At 34.7% G+C, this 23,907-nt stretch overlaps 3 protein-coding genes and 1 long non-coding RNA gene across 4 annotated transcripts in view; 1 reads left to right on the top strand and 3 right to left on the bottom strand.

The window, feature by feature from the left end:
- LOC149682639 (uncharacterized) overlaps positions 1–23,907 on the bottom strand; it is a 32,170-nt gene that overhangs the window by 6,010 nt on the left and 2,253 nt on the right. The window lies entirely within an intron of this gene.
- On the top strand, positions 185–22,295 carry LOC149682641 (uncharacterized). Its single transcript, XM_089834295.1, has 14 exons — positions 185–306; positions 378–650; positions 716–860; positions 935–1,027; positions 2,133–2,205; positions 2,269–2,340; positions 2,422–2,634; positions 2,698–2,852; positions 19,025–19,374; positions 19,441–19,855; positions 19,925–19,993; positions 20,054–20,149; positions 20,494–20,617; positions 22,036–22,295. Exons 1-14 carry the CDS (start codon positions 294–296, stop codon positions 22,183–22,185), a joined length of 2,241 nt encoding a protein of 746 aa, XP_089690421.1. The 5' UTR covers positions 185–293; the 3' UTR covers positions 22,186–22,295.
- Positions 4,661–7,155, bottom strand: LOC149682642 (uncharacterized). The gene is made up of 4 exons (XM_089834167.1): positions 5,716–7,155; positions 5,486–5,656; positions 5,296–5,401; positions 4,661–5,223 (listed from the first exon to the last, which is right to left on the bottom strand). The coding sequence occupies exons 1-4, from the start codon at positions 6,106–6,108 to the stop codon at positions 4,661–4,663; spliced, it is 1,233 nt and encodes a 410-aa protein (XP_089690293.1). The 5' UTR covers positions 6,109–7,155.
- LOC149682640 (uncharacterized) lies at positions 22,286–23,261 on the bottom strand. The gene is made up of 3 exons (XR_016365455.1): positions 23,025–23,261; positions 22,869–22,963; positions 22,286–22,790 (listed from the first exon to the last, which is right to left on the bottom strand). It is a non-coding gene; the product is annotated as an uncharacterized LOC149682640 (long non-coding RNA).

Genomic DNA, 23,907 nt, shown 5'->3' with positions numbered 1-23,907 from the left:
CACCATTGGTCAGTTTTTTCCAAGCACCAAACACCACGGCTTAAATAAAGTAACCAATTTTTAGCATTGAAATGATGTTAAGATGTTAGTCTCGTATCGCTGCATTGTTCGCCTCTCAATGTAACGGTCGCAATTTAAACTCGCGAGTCCCACCGGTTATAGCTCGCGACGTCGCGTTACCTTCGTGACAGCTTACTTTGTCTAAGTTACTTGTGTATGTTTGGGAAATTCTAAATTTTCTCAAATGATATTTTAAAATTCTCGAAATACCACAGTATTATTGGTTTGTGGTTATGCCTCCTAAAAGTGAGTACCGAATTTAATTTATAGTATTTTTGAGTATTAATTTTAAAAGCAAGTCTTACGATTACCATTAGGTACAAAAAATAAGATAAGCCTTGGTGATGCTTTCGAAACATTTAGGGAAGAGCGGTTAAAGCTCAAAGTTACCAATGAACAATTCGCGACTTTGTTGTTGAAAAAATGGACGACTGGCTCAATCACGAGCAATGTTGTACCACAAAATAGTACTACTAGTATTGGTATTCAAACAGATATATTTGTAAAGGTGGGTTCTTCCTCTATCGGAACAAATACTGAATTTAGCTGTTTAAACCCAAAAACGTATCAGCGTACAAAAAAACCGACTAGTAAGTTTACACTATAAATCAAGAGTTAAATTATGGTATTGAGCTTTTTCTTTTTACTTTAATAGAATTACCAACCCATTTGGAATATGGACTTGCACTAGAGTCCGATCTTGAGTCCAATGGTGAAACACCTGAGAAATTTAAAGAAATGTTTTCTACGCCATGCAAAAAAGTCAAATTAGACTTGGCAAATTTCGAACTTTCTCCCATGTAAGCTAAATACCATATTTGTATTACAGTACGTCATTATCTGTTTTTGTTTTTTAACTCTTTAATTACTATAGAGTTAATGACATTGAGAACGATAGTGAGATTGATAAAAGTCGATTAGCTACGGTGGAGGAACATGAAATGGCTTTGGGATTAGAAAACATTGGGTTAACTATTTTTTTTAAATATATATGATAATTTTCTGTTTAAGGCGAGGCTTCGTAGATTTACAGATTTTCAAGCGACCATAACTCGGTTTCTACACATAGTAGCCTATTCTTATTATGTTTTTCGTAATTTAGATTGACTTTGCTAGGGCATCATATAGTCTAAACCTTGATAGCTATTTTTTTAGTTTTAAGCATGATGCCAGAAGCAAAAGTATGCTTCGGACAAACATTGGTCATTGCCAACAGATTTTCTCTGAGAGTTGGACTCTTTTGTAATGTACTTTAAAAGCTTAAAAGTAGGGTATCATCATGTAGAAATTTAATCGCAATAATGGTTCATTTGTTATTGACGTTGCTAAATGACTGTAAAACAATCAGCCCAAACGTTTCAATTTACATTTTATATATTTTTAATACACCTAGCCATCAAAGAACAGACCGTCCTACGCCCAAGGAAAAAAGTAATCACTCTAAGTGAAATCATCTTTCAGATATAGATAGTTTGCACACATGGATAATTCATACCATTTACAACCGGAGGCTGGGATACCTTATTGTCCTCGAGGTATCCCAGCCTCCGGTTGTAAATGGTATGAATTATCCATGTGTGCAAACTATCTATATCTCAAAGATGATTTCACTTAGAGTGATTACTTTTTTCCTTGGGCGTAGGACGGTCTGTTCTTTGATGGCTAGGTGTATTAAAAATATATAAAATGTAAATTGAAACGTTTGGGCTGATTGTTTTACAGTCATTTAGCAACGTCAATAACAAATGAACCATTATTGCGATTAAAATTGCACACGATGATTTCCTAGTTATAACATAAGTATATTAAAAAAGAGGCCGTTCCTCGGAGTAAATCAGTTAACGAATGTTTTCTCAAGGATCTTTTCACTTCTGGCATCATGTTTCAAATTAAAAATAAACTAAAATAAAATAGATATCGCCTTTTAGATGCTAGGAAAGCCATCTTAAAAAACAAGACAAGATGAAAATACGATTTCTAGAATACCAGTTATGGACGCTTGAAAATTCTTTGATCTTTCAGGCTTACTTCCATTCAAATTATTTGAATTTTTTAACTATAATCTGTGTCAGGGAGGAAGATGCAGATCCCTTGAATTTTTCTAATGCATTTACTGATGGTGGAGAAGAAAATGATGAAGAAAAAGTGATTTTTTAAATCCTTCTATTGATTTAATAACGGTAACTTAATAATTGGTCATTTTTAAAGATGCCATCTGAATTCGGGGACTTCCCTGACCATAATGATTATGACTCGCTTTTAATTGAACAATGTGCAAAGGTATACGCTTATTGTTGAAGCGTTTTTGTTGAGAATTATATAGTTTTTTACATGAATGATAGTTTAGTTTACTCCTTTCAGGCAGAGGTAATTCCAGAAACGAGAGAAAGTGTGGTCGGCAGTCAAATGGCTTTAGTTCACGTACCCACATTATTGGCATTAGTAAAAAAAGCTTACAATTCTCATTGTTACATTTGTGGAAGTTCTATAAACTATACAACACAATACATGGGAACTGCTATGAAGGTGACATGGTGCTGTAGTGAGACAGATAATTCTGCGAGGCATAGCAAGGTACAAATATTGTCACTATAATAATAGTTTTTTACTACATTTTTTACCTTATTATTTATTTAGGGTAATTGGGCAACGCAGCCAGTTATTGATGGACTATATTCTGGAAACTTAATTGTCGCTGCTAGCATTCCATTTTCCGGGAATATGTATGGAAAAATAGGGATGTTCATGAGAACTGCTGGAATCCTCTTTTTCAAAAAGGACACCTACAACAAGTAAGACCTTTTATTGGTTTTACAGGGTTCTTACGGAATCTGTTTAAGTCGGGGATATGGAAAATAAGTGAAAAGTCAGGGATTTAAATCTTTTTAAAAAATGCAACAGTGTCAGTGATTTCGTTTTGTACATCAAAACATGATTGCTTCGAGCAATGCTAAATATGAGCTAAGTGTATTTATGAAGTGGGCTCTGGTTAAAAAAATCTAAAAACCACTTTAATCTCACTATAAAAAAATTTTAGTATCTATGCGTGATGACTAGTTTCACCTTACTTCGAAGGCATCCTCAGGTGTGGTTAACAGTCTTTTCGCCCGTATCAATTTTTGATTCCGTTACTTCCCGCCTGTCGATTGTAAACTCGTCCTTTTTTTGGTTTTTGTAACAAAGTTCACCGACATAACTGGCTATTCAAGTAATTTTTTGGGTTTCTGTTTTTTTAATTATTTGTAGGTATTCTCTTAAATTTAGCTTAAAGTAATTATCTACTGTGGCGATGGATTTAGCGTTTGCAAACAGAACAGAGTGGTCATTTCCCATGCTTATATGTTCGGCTAGTGCTGATGAATAATGTCGTTTTTATGTTCATTGAACCGGAAACGGAAATTGCGTTTGGATTGTCCAATGTATGATTTGCCACATGAACACGGAATTCATACATCGGACAGTCCAAACGCAATTTCCGTTTCCAGTTCAATGAACATAAAAACGACATTAAAAATAACAAGTCCTATTCATCATCGCTAGGAGAACATATAAGCATGGAAAATGACCACTCTGTTCTGTTTGCAAACGCTAAAACCATCGCCACAGTAGATAATTACTTTAAGCTAAATTTAAGAGAATACGTACAAATAATTAAAAAACAGAAACCCAAAAAAATGACTTGAATAGTCAGTTATGTCGGTGAACTTTGTTACAAAAACCAAAAAACGGACGAGTTTACAATCGACAGGCGGGAATTAACGGAATCAAAAATTGATACGGGCGAAAAGACTGTTAACCAAACCAGAGGATGCCTTCGAAATAAGATGAAACTAGTCATCACGCGTTGATACTAAAATTTTTTATTGTGTAATTAAAGTGGTTTTTAGATTTTTTAACTATTACCTTATACACAAGTGTCATTCTACACTTATTTATCTGGTAAGCATTGGGATATTGGCAAAAGTTGGTCAGGGATAAGCTGGAGAAGTCAGGGATTTTAAATATAAAAACTACGTACTATCCCTGTTTTAATGTAAAGCACAATGAATAGTCCTATGCGAATACTCTGATTAAGGCAGAATAAAAGCGTAAACAGGAAGGGATAAATGGGCCAAATTTCTAGCTATCTGTCCAATCCACCAGTAGGTCCTGATTTCATATCCCCCCTGTGTAATTCATCATTGGTTCTCACAAACCCGTACCAGCGAGTCGTGAATGGCGACAAGTGAGAGAAAAAAGTCCTTTTACATTTCCCTCCTGTACTTTGAAAGGGGGAGCAAGATTTTCACGCGCGTCGACCTAGAATTTTTAGCTTTTCCTTCAGGTCAAAAACTTTTGCTGAAATACTGTACCAACAATGGAAAGTCTATTATAAACCTCTAAGATGAATGGAAACCTCTAAGATGAATGGTCCATTCTCAGGAGATGTAAATATTAGCCATACATAATTTCCAACCACTCGGGCAAAAATAAACGGCCCTCTGTAGAAACGTTCAATTTTATTTATATACCCATATTTGTCGCAGTGACAATCTCCCCAAAAATTATTCGACAAAGTTTAGAAACAGTATTTATTGTGGGAAAAAAATGGTGATATATGTTAGTCTGGGTAATAGCCTCTTCGGAAACCTTTGTATTCCCCGTTCTCACTGGGAAATCGAGCACGAATTCTTAGCACAGCGCAAGCTGGCAAAACAAGTCTATTTCCCACGCCTAAGCGACCGTACAACCAAAGGCAAAGATTTGAGTACGCAGCAAATCTAAGTCTGTTGTTGGCAATGTCCAACATATCTCTCTCTAGTAGTAGTTCATTTCTCATCCTCATGTTCAAGACTAAAACAAACGGCTCTAGGCAAAGCATCCTAAATTCAGGAGTGGTGGTAATGCACATGGGATCCCGGCAGCACTTATTTTCTATCACCGTGGGCATTTCCCGGCATTGCCCACAAATGCATTTTTTAGGACGAGTGTGGCTAAATTTTTGCGTTGGTGACGGTACATCTGATGTTTCAGAAATTTCTGGAACTACATCTAATGGTTCCATGATTTCTGATTCTAAATCCAAATTATCAATTTTTTCATAATTAGGATTGTCCCGCTTCCATTCTTTCCACTCCTCCTCTTGAGCTTCTATTTCCGGTTCAGTTGGGGCATTGATTTCGCCTAAAACTTTGGGTTAGAAACATTGAAATAAAATTTTACAAATGCATTAGGAAGCCTCGTTGCAAACATTACGTCCATATATAACTTCTTTCGCCAATGTTTCAAATTCGGGAAGTATTTTGCTGACTTTAGTCAATAGCGCCTCTTTAGCATCTAAAGGCATTCGATCAATAAGCGCCTAGAATTAACATTATCAAGAAATAAGAACCATGAGTATTTGCTTGTTTCCAAAAGAAAAATAAATAATGATTTTTTTGATTACCTGCAAACGCGCGTGATGACTCTCTAAGCTAGTTGTTAAATTTTCCATATATTTCGGATCAATGGCGCTCATTGCTTCCTTTAAAACTTTGTTCCCTGTCTTTCCTCTTTTTGTAGTAGTTTTCCTAACAGCTTTCTTTTTGGGCTGCTCTGTTGGTAATTCCAGCTTCTTCTGTAACAATTCAGAATTAACACAATTTTTAACTTTACTATAGGCCTAGTCTCTCTTACCTTTTCAATTTCTTCGTCTGATTCGTGAAATGATGCGTGTGGTATGAAATCTTCATCCTCAGTATCACTCTTCTGAACTATTTCATCATCATCATTACCCGAAGAATCTTCATTAAGTATTTCCTCCTCTTCGACTAGAGGTTCATATACTTTTGTAGATTTGATCTTCTTAGTGTAGCTTACTGGCTTCTCTTTGTTCACACAAACTAACTGTTTTTTACCGACTTCCCCGCATGTGCATGTTTCAGTGCAGGGTTTATCGAGACTTTTGCAGGGACACACGTTTCTTCCTTTTATTCGACTGCAATTATGCTTACACGAGCAACTTACAGCCCAGGCCTCTGTTGACCCCCTTTCTAACGGAATATTGTCTCCAAATCGCACCAATTCCATAATTTTTTATGGTTTTCTCGGTAATAAATATAGGATAAATGTTGAGAACGTTTTCCTTGCTAAATTCTAAGCGCCACTAATTCGCCAATACGCGAAACAAAAGAGAACATTTACTGCCCCCTAGGTACAGTCTTTAGCTCACTCGATCGCGCTAACGACGCTATAGAGAGCTACTGAGAGGGGAGGAGGTCAAATATTGGCTGACGACTTCCAATATGGTCGCAAAAATAATATTTCTTATGGTTCTTTTCTTTTTCTTTTTAATTATATTTCTATTTTGGTAAAATCCTATGTTCTCGTGATACAAATAACATCGAGAGTTTAGTTCCAACGTATTTATCATATAAATAAAGTCTTGGAAATATTTTTAATAACTATTTACTTCCAATTTCGTTTGCACCAGTGTATCTGAATGAAATTCGAGTGTTATCACTGAATCTATCATTATTTTGGATATATTTCGATACGTTGAAACAGACCTCCCATTAAATTTTCATGTAATTTAAATAAATAGAACAGAGGATATTGCCCAAAAAACCTCACGGCCTTCCATAATTTTAGCCTCATTTGAATTTCCCGCTTTTATAAAGCGAGCAGGTTGTGTGATCGATTGGGCTATGCAACAGCGGAATGGTTAGAGTGGGAATATCTTTTCTTCTTTGCTGTGAGTCATCCGAAGGGGAGAATCAGTGTTATAAAGGGGAAATGAAAAAACGAGGCAGATCCCGCTCGACTAGACTCTAAGAGGGCTTCTCCCACACGTGACGGGTCCCAACCACCCCCAGACGCGCGCTCTGCCCAAGGTTCTTATAGAAAACTTCGTACTCTATAGTCTCTATAAGTGAATGCATGCGCGACATAGACTGTAGGCTGGCTGTCTATACGGGAGGGGGGTTAGTGGTAAATGGGGAAAGACAGTATCGTGGCTGCGTTCAAGAGAGAAAAACTCAGCCTAGTTTTTTTTTGGAATTTTATCTTGGGAAAGTCAACGAAGTAAATGGGCGGGAGGGAGGCGCGTTGGATTTGAATGCCGACTGAAGTTTTTGCGCGAGCTAAGTAAACGTTGGGGTCGACTAATCTGCAGGTACTCTGAATGTCTGAAATGCAGTCCACAGTAGGAAACCTACTATTTGTAGTGTGCAGGTTCGGTTCACATTTACAAATCTTAGAAAGCAATTCTAAAATTCATTGCCAAATATGCAGTTCTACGAAATACAGTCCAACAATATTAGAGTTTCAACTCTGAAATCGATTGACTAAAATGCAGTACTCTGAAATGCAGTTCTCAAAAATTATAAATTCAACTCTGAAATCGATTGACTAAAATGCAGTACTCTGAAATGTAGTCCTAAAAAATTATAATTTCTACTCTGAAATATTTTGACTAAAATGCAGTTCTCTGAAAAGCAGTCCACGAAAATACTAAATTTCAACTCTGAAATCGGTTGACTAAAATGCAGTACTCTGAAATGCAGTCCTAAAAAATTATAATTTCTACTCTGAAATCTTTTGACTAAAATGCAGTTCTCTGAAAAGCAGTCCACGAAAATAATAAATTTCAACTCTGAAATCGGTTGACTAAAATGCAGTACTCTGAAATGCAGTCCTAAAAAATTATAATTTCTACTCTGAAATCTTTTGACTAAAATGCAGTTCTCTGAAAAGCAGTCCACGAAAATAATAAATTTCAACTCTGAAATCGGTTGACTAAAATGCAGTACTCTGAAATGCAGTCCTAAAAAATTATAATTTCTACTCTGAAATCTTTTGACTAAAATGCAGTTCTCTGAAAAGCAGTCCACGAAAATAATAAATTTCAACTCTGAAATCGGTTGACTAAAGTGCAGTACTCTGAAATGCAGTCCTAAAAAATTATAATTTCTACTCTGAAATCTTTTGACTAAAATGCAGTTCTCTGAAAAGCAGTCCACGAAAATAATAAATTTCAACTCTGAAATCGGTTGACTAAAGTGCAGTACTCTGAAATGCAGTCCTAAAAAATTATAATTTCTACTCTGAAATCTTTTGACTAAAATGCAGTTCTCTGAAAAGCAGTCCACGAAAATAATAAATTTCAACTCTGAAATCGGTTGACTAAAATGCAGTACTCTGAAATGCAGTCCTAAAAAATTATAATTTCTACTCTGAAATATTTTGACTAAAATGCAGTACTCTGAAATGCAGTTCTCAAAAATTATAAATTTAACTCTGAAATCGATTGACTAAAATGCAGTACTCTGAAATGTAGTCCTAAAAAATTATAATTTCTACTCTGAAATATTTTGACTAAAATGCAGTTCTCTGAAAAGCAGTCCACGAAAATACTAAATTTCAACTCTGAAATCGGTTGACTAAAATGCAGTACTCTGAAATGCAGTCCTAAAAAATTATAATTTCTACTCTGAAATATTTTGACTAAAATGCAGTTCTCTGAAAAGCAGTCCACGAAAATAATAAATTTCAACTCTGAAATCGGTTGACTAAAATCAGTACTCTGAAATGCAGTCCTAAAAAATTATAATTTCTACTCTGAAATCTTTTGACTAAAATGCAGTTCTCTGAAAAGCAGTCCACGAAAATAATAAATTTCAACTCTGAAATCGGTTGACTAAAGTGCAGTACTCTGAAATGCAGTCCTAAAAAATTATAATTTCTACTCTGAAATCTTTTGACTAAAATGCAGTTCTCTGAAAAGCAGTCCACGAAAATAATAAATTTCAACTCTGAAATCGGTTGACTAAAATGCAGTACTCTGAAATGCAGTCCTAAAAAATTATAATTTCTACTCTGAAATATTTTGACTAAAATGCAGTACTCTGAAATGCAGTTCTCAAAAATTATAAATTTAACTCTGAAATCGATTGACTAAAATGCAGTACTCTGAAATGTAGTCCTAAAAAATTATAATTTCTACTCTGAAATATTTTGACTAAAATGCAGTTCTCTGAAAAGCAGTCCACGAAAATACTAAATTTCAACTCTGAAATCGGTTGACTAAAATGCAGTACTCTGAAATGCAGTCCTAAAAAATTATAATTTCTACTCTGAAATCTTTTGACTAAAATGCAGTTCTCTGAAAAGCAGTCCACGAAAATAATAAATTTCAACTCTGAAATCGGTTGACTAAAATGCAGTACTCTGAAATGCAGTCCTAAAAAATTATAATTTCTACTCTGAAATCTTTTGACTAAAATGCAGTTCTCTGAAAAGCAGTCCACGAAAATAATAAATTTCAACTCTGAAATCGGTTGACTAAAATGCAGTACTCTGAAATGCAGTCCTAAAAAATTATAATTTCTACTCTGAAATCTTTTGACTAAAATGCAGTTCTCTGAAAAGCAGTCCACGAAAATAATAAATTTCAACTCTGAAATCGGTTGACTAAAATGCAGTACTCTGAAATGCAGTCCTAAAAAATTATAATTTCTACTCTGAAATCTTTTGACTAAAATGCAGTTCTCTGAAAAGCAGTCCACGAAAATAATAAATTTCAACTCTGAAATCGGTTGACTAAAGTGCAGTACTCTGAAATGCAGTCCTAAAAAATTATAATTTCTACTCTGAAATCTTTTGACTAAAATGCAGTTCTCTGAAAAGCAGTCCACGAAAATAATAAATTTCAACTCTGAAATCGGTTGACTAAAGTGCAGTACTCTGAAATGCAGTCCTAAAAAATTATAATTTCTACTCTGAAATCTTTTGACTAAAATGCAGTTCTCTGAAAAGCAGTCCACGAAAATAATAAATTTCAACTCTGAAATCGGTTGACTAAAATGCAGTACTCTGAAATGCAGTCCTAAAAAATTATAATTTCTACTCTGAAATATTTTGACTAAAATGCAGTACTCTGAAATGCAGTTCTCAAAAATTATAAATTTAACTCTGAAATCGATTGACTAAAATGCAGTACTCTGAAATGTAGTCCTAAAAAATTATAATTTCTACTCTGAAATATTTTGACTAAAATGCAGTTCTCTGAAAAGCAGTCCACGAAAATACTAAATTTCAACTCTGAAATCGGTTGACTAAAATGCAGTACTCTGAAATGCAGTCCTAAAAAATTATAATTTCTACTCTGAAATATTTTGACTAAAATGCAGTTCTCTGAAAAGCAGTCCACGAAAATAATAAATTTCAACTCTGAAATCGGTTGACTAAAATCAGTACTCTGAAATGCAGTCCTAAAAAATTATAATTTCTACTCTGAAATCTTTTGACTAAAATGCAGTTCTCTGAAAAGCAGTCCACGAAAATAATAAATTTCAACTCTGAAATCGGTTGACTAAAGTGCAGTACTCTGAAATGCAGTCCTAAAAAATTATAATTTCTACTCTGAAATCTTTTGACTAAAATGCAGTTCTCTGAAAAGCAGTCCACGAAAATAATAAATTTCAACTCTGAAATCGGTTGACTAAAATGCAGTACTCTGAAATGCAGTCCTAAAAAATTATAATTTCTACTCTGAAATATTTTGACTAAAATGCAGTACTCTGAAATGCAGTTCTCAAAAATTATAAATTTAACTCTGAAATCGATTGACTAAAATGCAGTACTCTGAAATGTAGTCCTAAAAAATTATAATTTCTACTCTGAAATATTTTGACTAAAATGCAGTTCTCTGAAAAGCAGTCCACGAAAATAATAAATTTCAACTCTGAAATCGGTTGACTAAAATGCAGTACTCTGAAATGCAGTCCTAAAAAATTATAATTTCTACTCTGAAATCTTTTGACTAAAATGCAGTTCTCTGAAAAGCAGTCCACGAAAATAATAAATTTCAACTCTGAAATCGGTTGACTAAAATGCAGTACTCTGAAATGCAGTCCTAAAAAATTATAATTTCTACTCTGAAATCTTTTGACTAAAATGCAGTTCTCTGAAAAGCAGTCCACGAAAATAATAAATTTCAACTCTGAAATCGGTTGACTAAAATGCAGTACTCTATAATGCAGTCCTCCAAGATGTTAGAATGAGCTTTCCTTCCTCACACACATAGATACAGTACGTTTTGTTTAATCAGGGATAGATTTAATTTTAGAAGTAGTAATGGAGAACGGTTAATATTTACTTCAGTCCGACTCATAGCCCAGTATAGAGCCTCCTTCCTTCAACACGTGACGAAAAGTTTAAATTATCTTATTGGCTCACTTAAACTACGTTCTGATTACTTCAGTCCGACTCATAGCCCAGTATAGAGCCTCCTTCCTTCAACACGTAACGAAAAGTTTAAATTATCTTATTGGCTCACTTAAACTACGTTCTGATGACGTTGCTGACAGGGACGGTGAAAAATACCTAATTCCTTTTTACCTCTTTACCTAAACCCGCCCCTTCTTTCAGCTTTGGTCCCATTGAACCGCATTCCCATTCGACAGAAGGGGCTTTTTTTGGGGTCCCATTCGACCGAACGTAGCCAAAGGTGCGATTTTATTATAGTCCCATTGGACCGAAATTCTATTGAACTGGAAGAAGACATACTGTGTGGTTTTGCATTAAATATATTTTTAATTTCACAACTTACTATTGTTAAAATAAATGTGAGTTAAAAATGTATTACTGCACTCATTTTAACTACGTTTTAATTACGGCGAACCTCACCTACCCTAGCCTAACCTAACCTAACCTAACCAAACGTAACCTAACCTAACCTAACCTCACCCAACCTTGTTTGGAGGTAAAAAGATTATTTTTATGAGTATTAAAAGCCCGCCTCTTACCACGAACAATTTATTAGCAATAATAGAAATATTTTGGAAAAGATGTCAGATAATTAATTGGAGAATATTTTGGAAAAGGTGGCAGCTAATTAATAGCAGAATATTTTGGAAAAGGTGGCAGCTAATTAATAGGAAAATCTTTTGGAAAAGGTGGCAGCTAATTAATAGGAGAATATTTTAGAAAAGGTGGTAGCTAATTAAAAGGAGAATATTTTGGAAAAGGTTGCAGCTAATTAATAGGAGAATGTTTTGGAAAAGGTTGCAGCTAATTAATAGGAGAAGGTTTTGGAAAAGGTGGCAGCTAATTAATAGGAGAATATTTTGGAAAAGGTGGTAGCTAATTAAAAGGAGCATATTTTGGAAAAGGTGTCAACGAATTATTGGAACCAAATCAAACCAAACCTAAACTAACCTAAGCTAACCTAACCTAACCTGACCTAACCTAACCCACCCGAAACCAAAATATTAAAATTTTAATTTAAAATTTAAAGACATTGATGGAACTACCATTGAGACTGTACATCATTTAAGCACAATTTGTTTATTAATTCTATATATCTCTTGCCTTGAAAGGAATGAAAGTGAGCGTTTTAATTAGTATCACGAAACATTTAGTTTTAATATTGTTAACATACCTTTCGGAGATTCAAACCAACAACCTATCGCTTCGCAGTCCAACATCGTATCCACTACACCACCGAATCGCTGACGGCTACAGTGTTTCAAGTTATATTCATGTATTTTTTAGGGGCATATTCGGACGATTGGGATTTCGGTCCATCGGGAATATAGCCATTGGGCTGGAAATCTAAAAACATTGCGGGATATTCGGTCGAATGGGATTTCGGTCCATTGGGAATTCGGTTGAAAGGAACGATACCTTCTTGCTTACCCCTCCGTCCCGTGGAAGGGGGTCCGGAACTTTGACGCGCGCCCACAGTTCTCAGTTCACCATTCCTACTTCTAAAATTTTATCTATCCCTGGTTAAATTAAACTCTGTGAGTGATAGAATGAATAAAATTTAAAAGAAATAGCTTACTACTCCTATAGATCACTCGTTATATAAAATGGATTATTTATAGGCCTGATTAAAAAGTAGAGTAAGTTCAGCTAGCTAATTGGACCGAGTCATCTTGCGACTTATTGCCACTTCTGTAACGCCTTTACAATGCATAGAGGGGTGGTGGCTAGCCCCTATGCCACAGCTAACCGACAGCGCCCTATACTAACTATTACCGTTAACCTCTGCATGTTTTGATGGAAAGGAGAAACCGGGTTAGACCGCGGAGGAAAACTCCTTTAACAAGCGGGGAGAGAACTTGTAAACTCTACGCAGAAGGATTTCTTCCCAGATTTTTCACCCGAATTTAATGATATGTTTTTAGTTTTCGAAACATTTGTGAAAAAGGTTTACAATATGAACTCCTATACAGAGTAACCAAGAACATATAGCCATTTTAAATGACTCATTTGTAAAAGAAGTTTCAGTTATAAAATTGTACAAGAATATTTTTTAACTTCTTTTAACCTTTTTAGTTCTTTAATTTTTTATTTTTCAAATTTTTTTCTTAACATTATTTTTAAACATTGTTTTCAATTTTCTTTTTAACAACATATTTTTCGCACACTTCTGTACAGCTTTTTTAGGTTTTTAGTATTTATATTTTAAGCGTTGTAATAACTGCCAAAAATGTCGGAATTGTTGAAAATGATGATAATAATTATTAAGGCCATTTAAGATAGATGAACCAACTACCGCATTTGCATGAAGAAAAATGATGCAGAAGGTCAAGTGCAACTTCAAGTTGAGAACGGTTATCCATCCGTCTGTTGAGGACGGGATAACAGATTTAACTTTCTGCATCATTTTTTCGTCGTACATATTTAAAAAAATGTTCCTTTTGGATAAAGGATTGGAACTATTATATTAAATATGCTTCGCTAATAAACTTTAATAATGATTATTGTTATATTCAAAAAATGACGTCTTGAAAAAAAGACTAATAAAAATATAATAAAATTAAAAAAGCCCCGCAGAAGTGTTCGAAAGGTATTCTGTTATAAACATTTTAAAAATAAATAATAATAATCTGAAAAATTTTGAAATAGTTAAATAAAAGTAAAAAGTATAAAAAATGGTACAAAAATAATTTTGTAAATAATTTTCAAAAATGTTTCGAAGACTAAAAAAAGATTTCAGAGTTGAAATTAGTAATTTTAGAGGACTGCATTTCAGAGTACTGCGTTTTAGTCAATCGATTTCAGAGTTGAAATTATAATTTTTGTTGGACTGCATTTCAGAGTACTGCATTTTAGTCAATCGATTTCAGAGTTGAAATTAATAATTTTCGAGGACTGCGTTTCAGAGTACTGCGTTTTAGTCAACCGATTTCAGAGTTGAAATTATAATTTTTGTTGGACTGCATTTCAGAGTACTGCATTTTAGTCAATCGATTTCAGAGTTGAAATTATAATTTTTGAGGACTGCATTTCAGAGTACTGCGTTTTAGTCAATCGATTTCAGAGTTGAAATTATAATTTTTGTTGGACTGCATTTCAGAGTACTGCATTTTAGTCAATCGATTTCAGAGTTGAAATTAATAATTTTCGAGGACTGCGTTTCAGAGTACTGCGTTTTAGTCAACCGATTTCAGAGTTGAAATTATAATTTTTGTTGGACTGCATTTCAGAGTACTGCATTTTAGTCAACCGATTTCAGAGTTGAAATTATAATTTTTGAGGACCGCATTTCAGAGTACTGCGATTTAGTCAAAAGATTTCAGAGATGAAATTATAATTTTTGTTGGACTGCATTTCAGAGTACTGCATTTTTTTCAAAAGGTTTCAGAGTTGAAATTATAATTTTTGAGGACTGCATTTCAGAGTACTGCGTTTTAGTCAATCGATTTCAGAGTTGAAATTATAATTTTTGTTGGACTGCATTTCAGAGTACTGCATTTTAGTCAATCGATTTCAGAGTTGAAATTATAATTTTTGAGGACTGCATTTCAGAGTACTGCGTTTTAGTCAATCGATTCCAGAGTTGAAATTATAATTTTTGTTGGACTGCATTTCAGAGTACTGCGTTTAGTCAAAAGATTTCAGAGTTGAAATTAATAATTTTCGAGGACTGCATTTCAGAGTACTGCGTTTTAGTCAACCGATTTCAGAGTTGAAATTATAATTTTCGTGGACTGCATTTCAGAGTACTGCATTTTAGTCAACCGATTTCAGAGTTGAAAGTATAATTTTTGTTGGACTGCATTTCAGAGTACTGCATTTTAGTCAATCGATTTCAGAGTTGAAATTATAATTTTTGTTGGACTGCATTTCAGAGTACTGCGTTTTAGTCAAAAGATTTCAGAGTTGAAATTAATAATTTTCGAGGACTGCATTTCAGAGTACTGCAATTTAGTCAACCGATTTCAGAGTTGAAATTATAATTTTTGTTGGACTGCATTTCAGAGTACTGCATTTTAGTCAATCGATTTCAGAGTTGAAATTATAATTTTTGAGGACTGCATTTCAGAGTACTGCGTTTTAGTCAATCGATTTCAGAGTTAAAATTATAATTTTTGTTGGACTGCATTTCAGAGTACTGCGTTTTAGTCAAACGATTTCAGAGTTGAAATTATAGTTTTTGAGGACTGCATTTCAGAGTACTGCGTTTTAGTCAATCGATTTCAGAGTTGAAATTATAATTTTTGTTGGACTGCATTTCAGACCACCGCATTTTAGTCAAAAGATTTCAGAGTTGAAATTAATAGTTTTCGAGGACTGCATTTCAGAGTACTGCATTTTAGTCAACCGATTTCAGAGTTGAAATTATAATTTTTGAGGACTGCATTTCAGAGTACTGCGTTTTAGTCAATCGATTTTAGAGTTGAAATTATAATTTTTGTTGGACTGCATTTCAGACCACTGCATTTTAGTCAAAATATTTCAGAGTTGAAATTGATAATTTTCGAGGACTGCATTTCAGAGTACTGCGTTTTAGTCAATCGATTTCAGAGTTGAAATTATAATTTTTGTTGGACTGCATTTCAGAGTACTGCGTTTTAGTCAAAAGATTTCAGAGTTGAAATTAATAGTTTACGTGGACTGCATTTCAGAGTACTGCGTTTTAGTCAAAAGATTTCAGAGTTGAAATTAATAATTTTCGAGGACTGTATTTTAGAGTACTGCATTTTAGTCAACCGATTTCAGAGTTGAAATTATAATTTTTGAGGACTGCATTTCAGAGTACTGCGTTTTAGTCAATCGATTTCAGAGTTGAAATTATAATTTTTGTTGGACTGCATTTCAGAGTACTGCGTTTTAGTCAAACGATTTCAGAGTTGAAATTATAATTTTTGAGGACTGCATTTCAGAGTACTGCGTTTTAGTCAATCGATTTCAGAGTTGAAATTATAATTTTTGTTGGACTGCATTTCAGACCACTGCATTTTAGTCAAAATATTTCAGAGTTGAAATTGATAATTTTCGAGGACTGCATTTCAGAGTACTGCGTTTTAGTCAATCGATTTCAGAGTTGAAATTATAATTTTTGTTGGACTGCATTTCAGAGTACTGCGTTTTAGTCAAACGATTTCAGAGTTGAAATTATAATTTTTGAGGACTGCATTTCAGAGTACTGCGTTTTAGTCAATCGATTTCAGAGTTGAAATTATAATTTTTGTTGGACTGCATTTCAGACCACCGCATTTTAGTCAAAAGATTTCAGAGTTGAAATTAATAGTTTTCGAGGACTGCATTTCAGAGTACTGCATTTTAGTCAACCGATTTCAGAGTTGAAATTATAATTTTTGAGGACTGCATTTCAGAGTACTGCGTTTTAGTCAATCGATTTCAGAGTTGAAATTATAATTTTTGTTGGACTGCATTTCAGACCACTGCATTTTAGTCAAAATATTTCAGAGTTGAAATTGATAATTTTCGAGGACTGCATTTCAGAGTACTGCGTTTTAGTCAATCGATTTCAGAGTTGAAATTATAATTTTTGTTGGACTGCATTTCAGAGTACTGCGTTTTAGTCAAAAGATTTCAGAGTTGAAATTAATAGTTTACGTGGACTGCATTTCAGAGTACTGCGTTTTAGTCAAAAGATTTCAGAGTTGAAATTAATAATTTTCGAGGACTGTATTTTAGAGTACTGCATTTTAGTCAACCGATTTCAGAGTTGAAATTATAATTTTTGAGGACTGCATTTCAGAGTACTGCGTTTTAGTCAATCGATTTCAGAGTTGAAATTATAATTTTTGTTGGACTGCATTTCAGAGTACTGCGTTTTAGTCAAACGATTTCAGAGTTGAAATTATAATTTTTGAGGACTGCATTTCAGAGTACTGCGTTTTAGTCAATCGATTTCAGAGTTGAAATTATAATTTTTGTTGGACTGCATTTCAGACCACTGCATTTTAGTCAAAATATTTCAGAGTTGAAATTGATAATTTTCGAGGACTGCATTTCAGAGTACTGCGTTTTAGTCAATCGATTTCAGAGTTGAAATTATAATTTTTGTTGGACTGCATTTCAGAGTACTGCGTTTTAGTCAAAAGATTTCAGAGTTGAAATTAATAATTTTCGAGGACTGTATTTCAGAGTACTGCATTTTAGTCAACCGATTTCAGAGTTAAAATTATAATTTTTGAGGACTGCATTTCAGAGTACTGCGTTTTAGTCAATAGAGTTCAGAGTTGAAATTATAATTTTTGAGTACTGCATTTCAGAGTACTGCGTTTTAGTCAATCGATTTCAGAGTTGAAATTTATTATTTTCGTGGACTGCTTTTCAGAGTACTGCATTTTAGTCAATTGGTTTCAGAGTTGAAAATAATAGATTTCGAGCACTGCACTTCAGAGTACTGCGTTTTAGTCAAAAGATTTCAGAGTTGAAACTCTAAATTTGTTGGACTGTATATTAGGCAATGAATTTTAGAATTGCTTTCCTATATTGAAAATGTGAACCGACCTGCATACTACAAATAGTAGGTTTCCTACCGTGGACTGCATTTCAGACATTCAGAGGACCTGCAGATTAGTCGACCCCGTAAACGTTACTTTCTTGCGTAGTTATAAATCTAGACACATTATAGATGTTTCAGGCCATGATTATGAAAGAATTATTAGTGGTAAAAATAACCTAAGTGACTTTCAGAAGAGTTTTGAGGTGGAATTCATAAACGTCGGACGCAACGCAATTTAGTACAGGCAAAAGCAGGGCGTCGTGCGCAAAAGGCGGAAGTTTGCGCACGACGCCCTGCCTTTGCCTGTACTAAACTGCGTTGCGTCCGACGTTTATGAATTCCACCTTTAGTCCAATAACTTTTGAAATAAATTAATTGTTACTGAATGAGGTTTGGCCTTGGTTCTTTGGGAGCTCCTTGAAAACTCAAGTGGATCTACGTATATAATTTGGCAAAAGTAGCAATTATTAGTTTTAGACCTATATGCAATCATACACAATAGATTATCCGAGGGGTCCGACATTCCCAAAAAAGCGTACTGGATTTCGCGATTTCGCCAAAGATTTCGTGATTTCATCTTTGATTTCGCGATTTCATCTTTGATTTCGTGATTTCAATGATTTCGTGATTTCATCTTTGATTTCGCGATCTCATCTTTGATTTCGTGATTTCAAAGATTTCGTGATTTCAAAGATTTCGTGATTTCATCTTTTCGTGATTTCATCTTTGATTTCGTGATTTCATCTTTGATTTCGTGATTTCATCTTTGATTTCGTGATTTCATCTTTTCGTGATTTCATCTTTTCGTGATTTCATCTTTGATTTCGTGATTTCATCTTTGATTTCGTGATTTCATCTTTGATTTCGTGATTTCATCTTTGATTTCGTGATTTCATCTTTGATTTCGTGATTTCATCTTTGATTTCGTGATTTCATCTTTGATTTCGTGATTTCATCAAAGATTTCGTGATTTCATCAAAGATTTCGTGATTTCATCAAAGATTTCGTAATTTCATCAAAGATTTTGCGAGAAGCGTACGCGATTTGGTGCAAATGTTGAACCCCTCGAAATTATCACTCTAATAAAACTGCTGCATGGGAAATGACAATGGAAACGATGTTAATTTACCATGCATTCTGACATACATATTTTTGGGATGTACCTATGTCACTAGAAAATCCACAATATGGTTTCCTACTTATAGCTATACAAACATATATCTTATCTTTTAGCTACCAAGATCATTTTATAAGTCCTGCAGTGGATGAGTTTTGGATTGAGACCCAGAAGGAAACATTTGAGGAACTAGCCAATAAGAACCTTATTGTGGCTGGAGACGGCAGAAATGATTCCCCGGGGCATTCTTCTATGTATCTCAGTTATACAATGGCTGACACGGAAACACATAAAATACTGTCAGTTAAAACTCGGGATGTAAGGCATGCAGATGGGAAGAGTGTCAACATGGAAATTATGGGTTTCGAACTAGCAGCTGCGGAAGTTCATGAATTAGGCCAAAAATCAAACACGAAGGTGGTGGAGATAGTAACTGACGCGCATTGCCAAATAAAAAAATTATTAGGTATTTATTTTTGGAATTTAGTTTTCTTTGGCTTTTTTAGTTAACTATTACTGAATTTATATGAAGCCAGCAGGGCTGGAATATACAAGAATGTAAAACATTCCTGGGATATATGGCATGCGTCTAAAAATCTGCTTAAGAAACTAATGGAGAAATCCAAGAAGAAAGGTTTTGAGTCAATAGCCCATTGGGCACCATTAATCCGAAACCACTTTTGGTATTGTGCACGGGAGTGTGATGGAGACGTTAGTGTGATGCGTTATTTGTGGCTGTCCTTATTGCAACATATCTGTAACATCCATGAATGGAATTTGCCACTGGGTTTTGGTGCCCCCACTTGTTGTATGCATGAGGATCTAACACCTGAACAAATTGAACAGCACCAATGGTTAGAATCCAAATGTGAACAATTTAAAGAAATTAGGACCATTGTGACACAGAAATATGTTCTAAATAACTTAAGTTATTACGCAAATTTTAGGTAAGATTTTGTGGGAAAAAACCTTTCTGTTACATATCATTGTATGTAAAATTTCATATACTGTTGTAGGCACAATGGATTTCTGGAAACATATCATAGTATGATACTAAAATACGCAAGTAAACGTTTTGCTTTCAGGTAAGGGTAACATAATTTAATTAGATGTAATTGTGAAATATAATAATATATCAATATTAGCTATAAAATATATGACATGAGAGTGAAGTTAGCAGCAATTGATCACAATCACCATACTGGCCGTGCTGAAGCCAGGTCAAAAGATGGATCACAGCAGTAAGCATTTTTCGAGGAGATAGTCGCGTGGATTGTGTGTGCTTTGATTTCGCGTCATGTATAAACATGAACCGGTTCATAAACCAACTGGAATGGTCAGGGAAAAATATTTTGAAGGGAAATTGAAAGTCTGGATAACAGTATCAGGGTGACCAGAAAATGTGTTGCCTGGTATTTTATCAGAGCCCCAAAATTCGCGTAGCTCGCTCCGGAACTTACATAAAATTAAATTCCAGCAAAATAGTTTACTTATATTTATAACAATAACTACTCTTTCAAAAGTGATGCGAGTACAGTTAAAATTATAGTTCTATTGTGAATATGTTATCTCTCTTGATTTACAGGTTTTCTAAATGCTACAGTAAACGTAGTAAAGCATGGTTTACTGTTAAAGTTTACGAAGCCAAGTCTTACTCATATATGGACAGGCTTTTGTTAAAAGTATTTGAAAAACGCCATATTTTCAGTGTGAGTAAATATAATTAGTGTGCCCAGAATTAGTACAGAAGAGATGCAAATTGACCTCAAACATTGCAAGAGAACGAGGGGTTAGTCTTTTGAATAATCGGGTGTACAAAACCGCAGAAATCGATTACTTGATTTCTAGAATACTTAGAAAATCATCAGTAATCAAAATCATTCTTGTGAGTAATTAAAGGTAATGAGAAATCTCCTATAATCACTGAAAATTACGTGAAATCTTGAGAAAATCAGAAATAATCACATGATTTTCTAGTATTCATATGTAATCACCTCGGTAATTGCTCCTTTCGTGAAATAATCACACATAATCAATCGAGGAATTCGAAAATCCAAAATAAAAATTATAATCAATGAAATAGAAATAATCACCCAAAACCACCGGAATAATGGATTTAAACAGGAATCACGAGTAATCCGCGGCAATAAACGTAATCAGAGAAATCAAGGAATTCGTTCAGTAATCAGGTGTACAAAATTTTGGTGAATGACTAGCCCCTCGCAAGAGAATTGCTTTTTTGCTTTCCCAATGAAAACAAGCTGGTCCAGCAACCACGACATTTTTGCACACCCAATCAATTTATAGGACATTGGTCCAGTGAGGCAGTGACCCCTATAAGTGTCTCAAAGTTATCTTATTTCCGTCCCTGCTTAAAATAAAACCGACGAAATAAATCACAGCTATAAAAGGTTGAATTGGGGCGGAAATAAGTCAAATACTTTGAGCCTCCTGGAAATTCGCGAGAGCGCAAATAAGCAGAACACTTGAAATGTATCCAGGGACACTATTCTCTAAAAATTTCAATGATTAAATACCCAAATCCAAATGTAAACATTAGGGTTGGTTCCATAAGGAGAGAGAGCTTAAAACCCTATTCTCTAACCCAAATCCAAATGAACATTTGAATCTCCCGCACGTACATAATTTACGATACCCCTGATAACGCGCGCGGTCTCTAGAGCCGCACCAATACGAGGTTACTAACCCGCACCCCGCGAGAGCGCTCGGCATTCGAGGGATCAGGCAACTAGCGTAATACGCTTCCCATCGTACACGCTCAGATAGACTTTATTACGGAGCGGCTTTCCCCTCGACAACTAAAAAGTAATCCCGAGTGTATTTCCGCGTTAAAGGCGTAATACGCTTCCCATCTTACACCCACAAAAAGACTTTATTACAGAGTGGCTTCTCCCTCGTCAATTGTCCCGTATAGAGACTAACATTTTTGCATCCGCCAGATGGCGTGTGCAAAAATAAAAATGTACTGATTTGGGATATTTTTTTCTCTCTGTGAAACGCGCTTTCTTCCCCCTCGTCCTCAATCTCGACTGTAGTAAATGCACTCTTTCATATAAAAATATTACAGAGTACTGCGTTTTAATTAATTTTTTGGTATTATTTACAGGGTAATATGAAAAAAAGGGGGCTCATTGAACTTGATGACCCGAAACTTATACACAAAAACAGGGGTATGGTAGATTGCCCACCAAAGTCAACATTGATTGAAATGCATCAAAGCCGTTTCGCCGCAATTAACACGGCAACTAAAAATTAAAATTAATGTAATATAATATTAAATAGGGGGGTTGATAACATTAAGGTTTAAAATTAGATTAAAATGTTTCCTTGGGGTTGACAATAAATTAAAAACATTATTCTCGGAAATTTGGTCTTTATTTCTTTGCTTCAAAGTTTTGCGCCTACAAGTATGTATTAAAAATTTAAATAGAAAATTAGAAAACAACAAATACCCCATATAAACCCGATTGTTCATTGAAACTAAGCTTCATTTTAATGCTTTACAAAGTATCTTTGTTTGAGAGTTTCTCCGAGCAAAATGCCAATTGTAAAATGGCTCGAGTTAACCAAATCTAAAAACAAAAAGGCTCCCTCTGTGAAAATTCAGTAGCCATTTAGGGCAAGAGCCTCCTGTTATTTCACTGTTTACTAAGTAGTTTGGAAGTCCAATCATTTTAATGAAAAGCTATTACAAAATGCCAGGAAATCCAAAGTTGAGAAATTATAAGCGAGATACTTGAAAATTATGGGTCTCTGAACTGTACAAAAACGCAAACTTCGCAAAGTAGCTCACCGCAACACCAAATTTTTCGGTAGGGTGAACAAACCTGCAAAAGTCACTTAGCCAATCTCAAAATAGCTCTGTTGTCAAAAGTGCACCACGATGAAAGAACAAGAAATTAGTTTCAGGTCTAATTGTAAACGTCCAACAATTATTACCAAGATTCTTAAATTGTGTTTTGATGGCTCAAGAACATTTTATTTTATGAAGGTTTAGTATTACAAGGTTCGCGAAAAATTCTTTGTAGTAACTTCTATAAGTGGATAGTAAAAGCTCCTTAGCTTTGCCCTACTTTAGAATAATTTAGAACTTACTTCATTATTTGGATTAGATCTCTGAAAGTTCGAAGTTAGTCCTGCCAGTTAAATACTTCACTTACAACGGTATCCCTTATAAAACACGTTTTAGTTGTTTATTTAAGGGCACAAGCCACTATCACGGCTATTCCATTCCTTTTCCAAAAAAAAATCTTTCGTATCATAATAGGGAACTCGTGAAAAAGCATAAAGACACGGAGTGCCGCCATTTTTAAAGATAAGACCCCGTCAGTCCGTCACCCCCCAAAAAAATTCATTCAAAATAAGCCAGTGCTGAACATAAGCCTTTTTTCGAAAAAAAAGGTCTGAATTGAACTCGAACTGTACAGTTCCTCAATTTACCGCTGGGTGGTGTACCAGTACAGATAGAGATTCTAGTGTACTGCGGGAAAGATATCAAAGGGGCAACGATGGGGCCGCCCTTTGCTTTAAAAATCAAAACAGAATTGCTCCGTGATTGCAGACGACGCAGTGGAGCGCGGTCTGGCCGGTCCGGGAGTCGGGACGCGCAACTGAAGATTTCGTTTCCCCGAGTCCCGACCCAAAAACCCTCTAGTGAAAGACAAGTATCTGACGTCATATACTTGTTTTTACTTTGGTAAAATGGCGGCCTAATTTGAAAAATGGGGGTAGAAACTTTATATATTCAAACTTATCTTATTAAATAACTACAAATCGGAGAGTTAAAAGTTTGATATTTTTGGATTCTTTGAAAGAAATTCTATCTTTTGTTAAATGAATGAAAGGTTTTTCAAATAAAGCTGCGCATACCCTTTAAAACAGAGGAAATATTTCGCTTCTAAAGATGACCCTTTTTCCAAGACTCGGCCGCCGGTCTGTACACCAACCCAGCTACACATTACAGACACAGTTACTACAA

Source organism: Phalangium opilio, unplaced genomic scaffold, assembly GCF_054372755.1.
Source record: "Phalangium opilio isolate 3A_F unplaced genomic scaffold, DU_Popi_V2 ptg000038l_1, whole genome shotgun sequence".
NCBI classification, from domain to species: Eukaryota; Metazoa; Arthropoda; class Arachnida; order Opiliones; family Phalangiidae; genus Phalangium; species Phalangium opilio.
Note: the sequence above shows the minus strand (reverse complement) of the source record. Positions and strands in the feature narration are given on the sequence as shown.

Bases quoted from the DNA above. Each gene is read 5' to 3' on its own strand.
- LOC149682641 (XM_089834295.1), top strand. The intron at 2,635-2,697 runs GTACAAATATTG...TTATTTATTTAG, and splicing joins ATTCTGCGAGGCATAGCAAG to GGTAATTGGGCAACGCAGCC. The intron at 20,150-20,493 runs GTAAGCATTTTT...CTTGATTTACAG, and splicing joins TCAAAAGATGGATCACAGCA to GTTTTCTAAATGCTACAGTA.
- LOC149682642 (XM_089834167.1), bottom strand. From the start codon at position 6,108: ATGGAATTGGTGCGATTTGGAGACAATATTCCGTTAGAAAGGGGGTCA. The intron at 5,657-5,715 runs GTAAGAGAGACT...GAATTGTTACAG, and splicing joins CAGACGAAGAAATTGAAAAG to AAGAAGCTGGAATTACCAAC. The intron at 5,402-5,485 runs GTAATCAAAAAA...TGTTAATTCTAG, and splicing joins GTCATCACGCGCGTTTGCAG to GCGCTTATTGATCGAATGCC.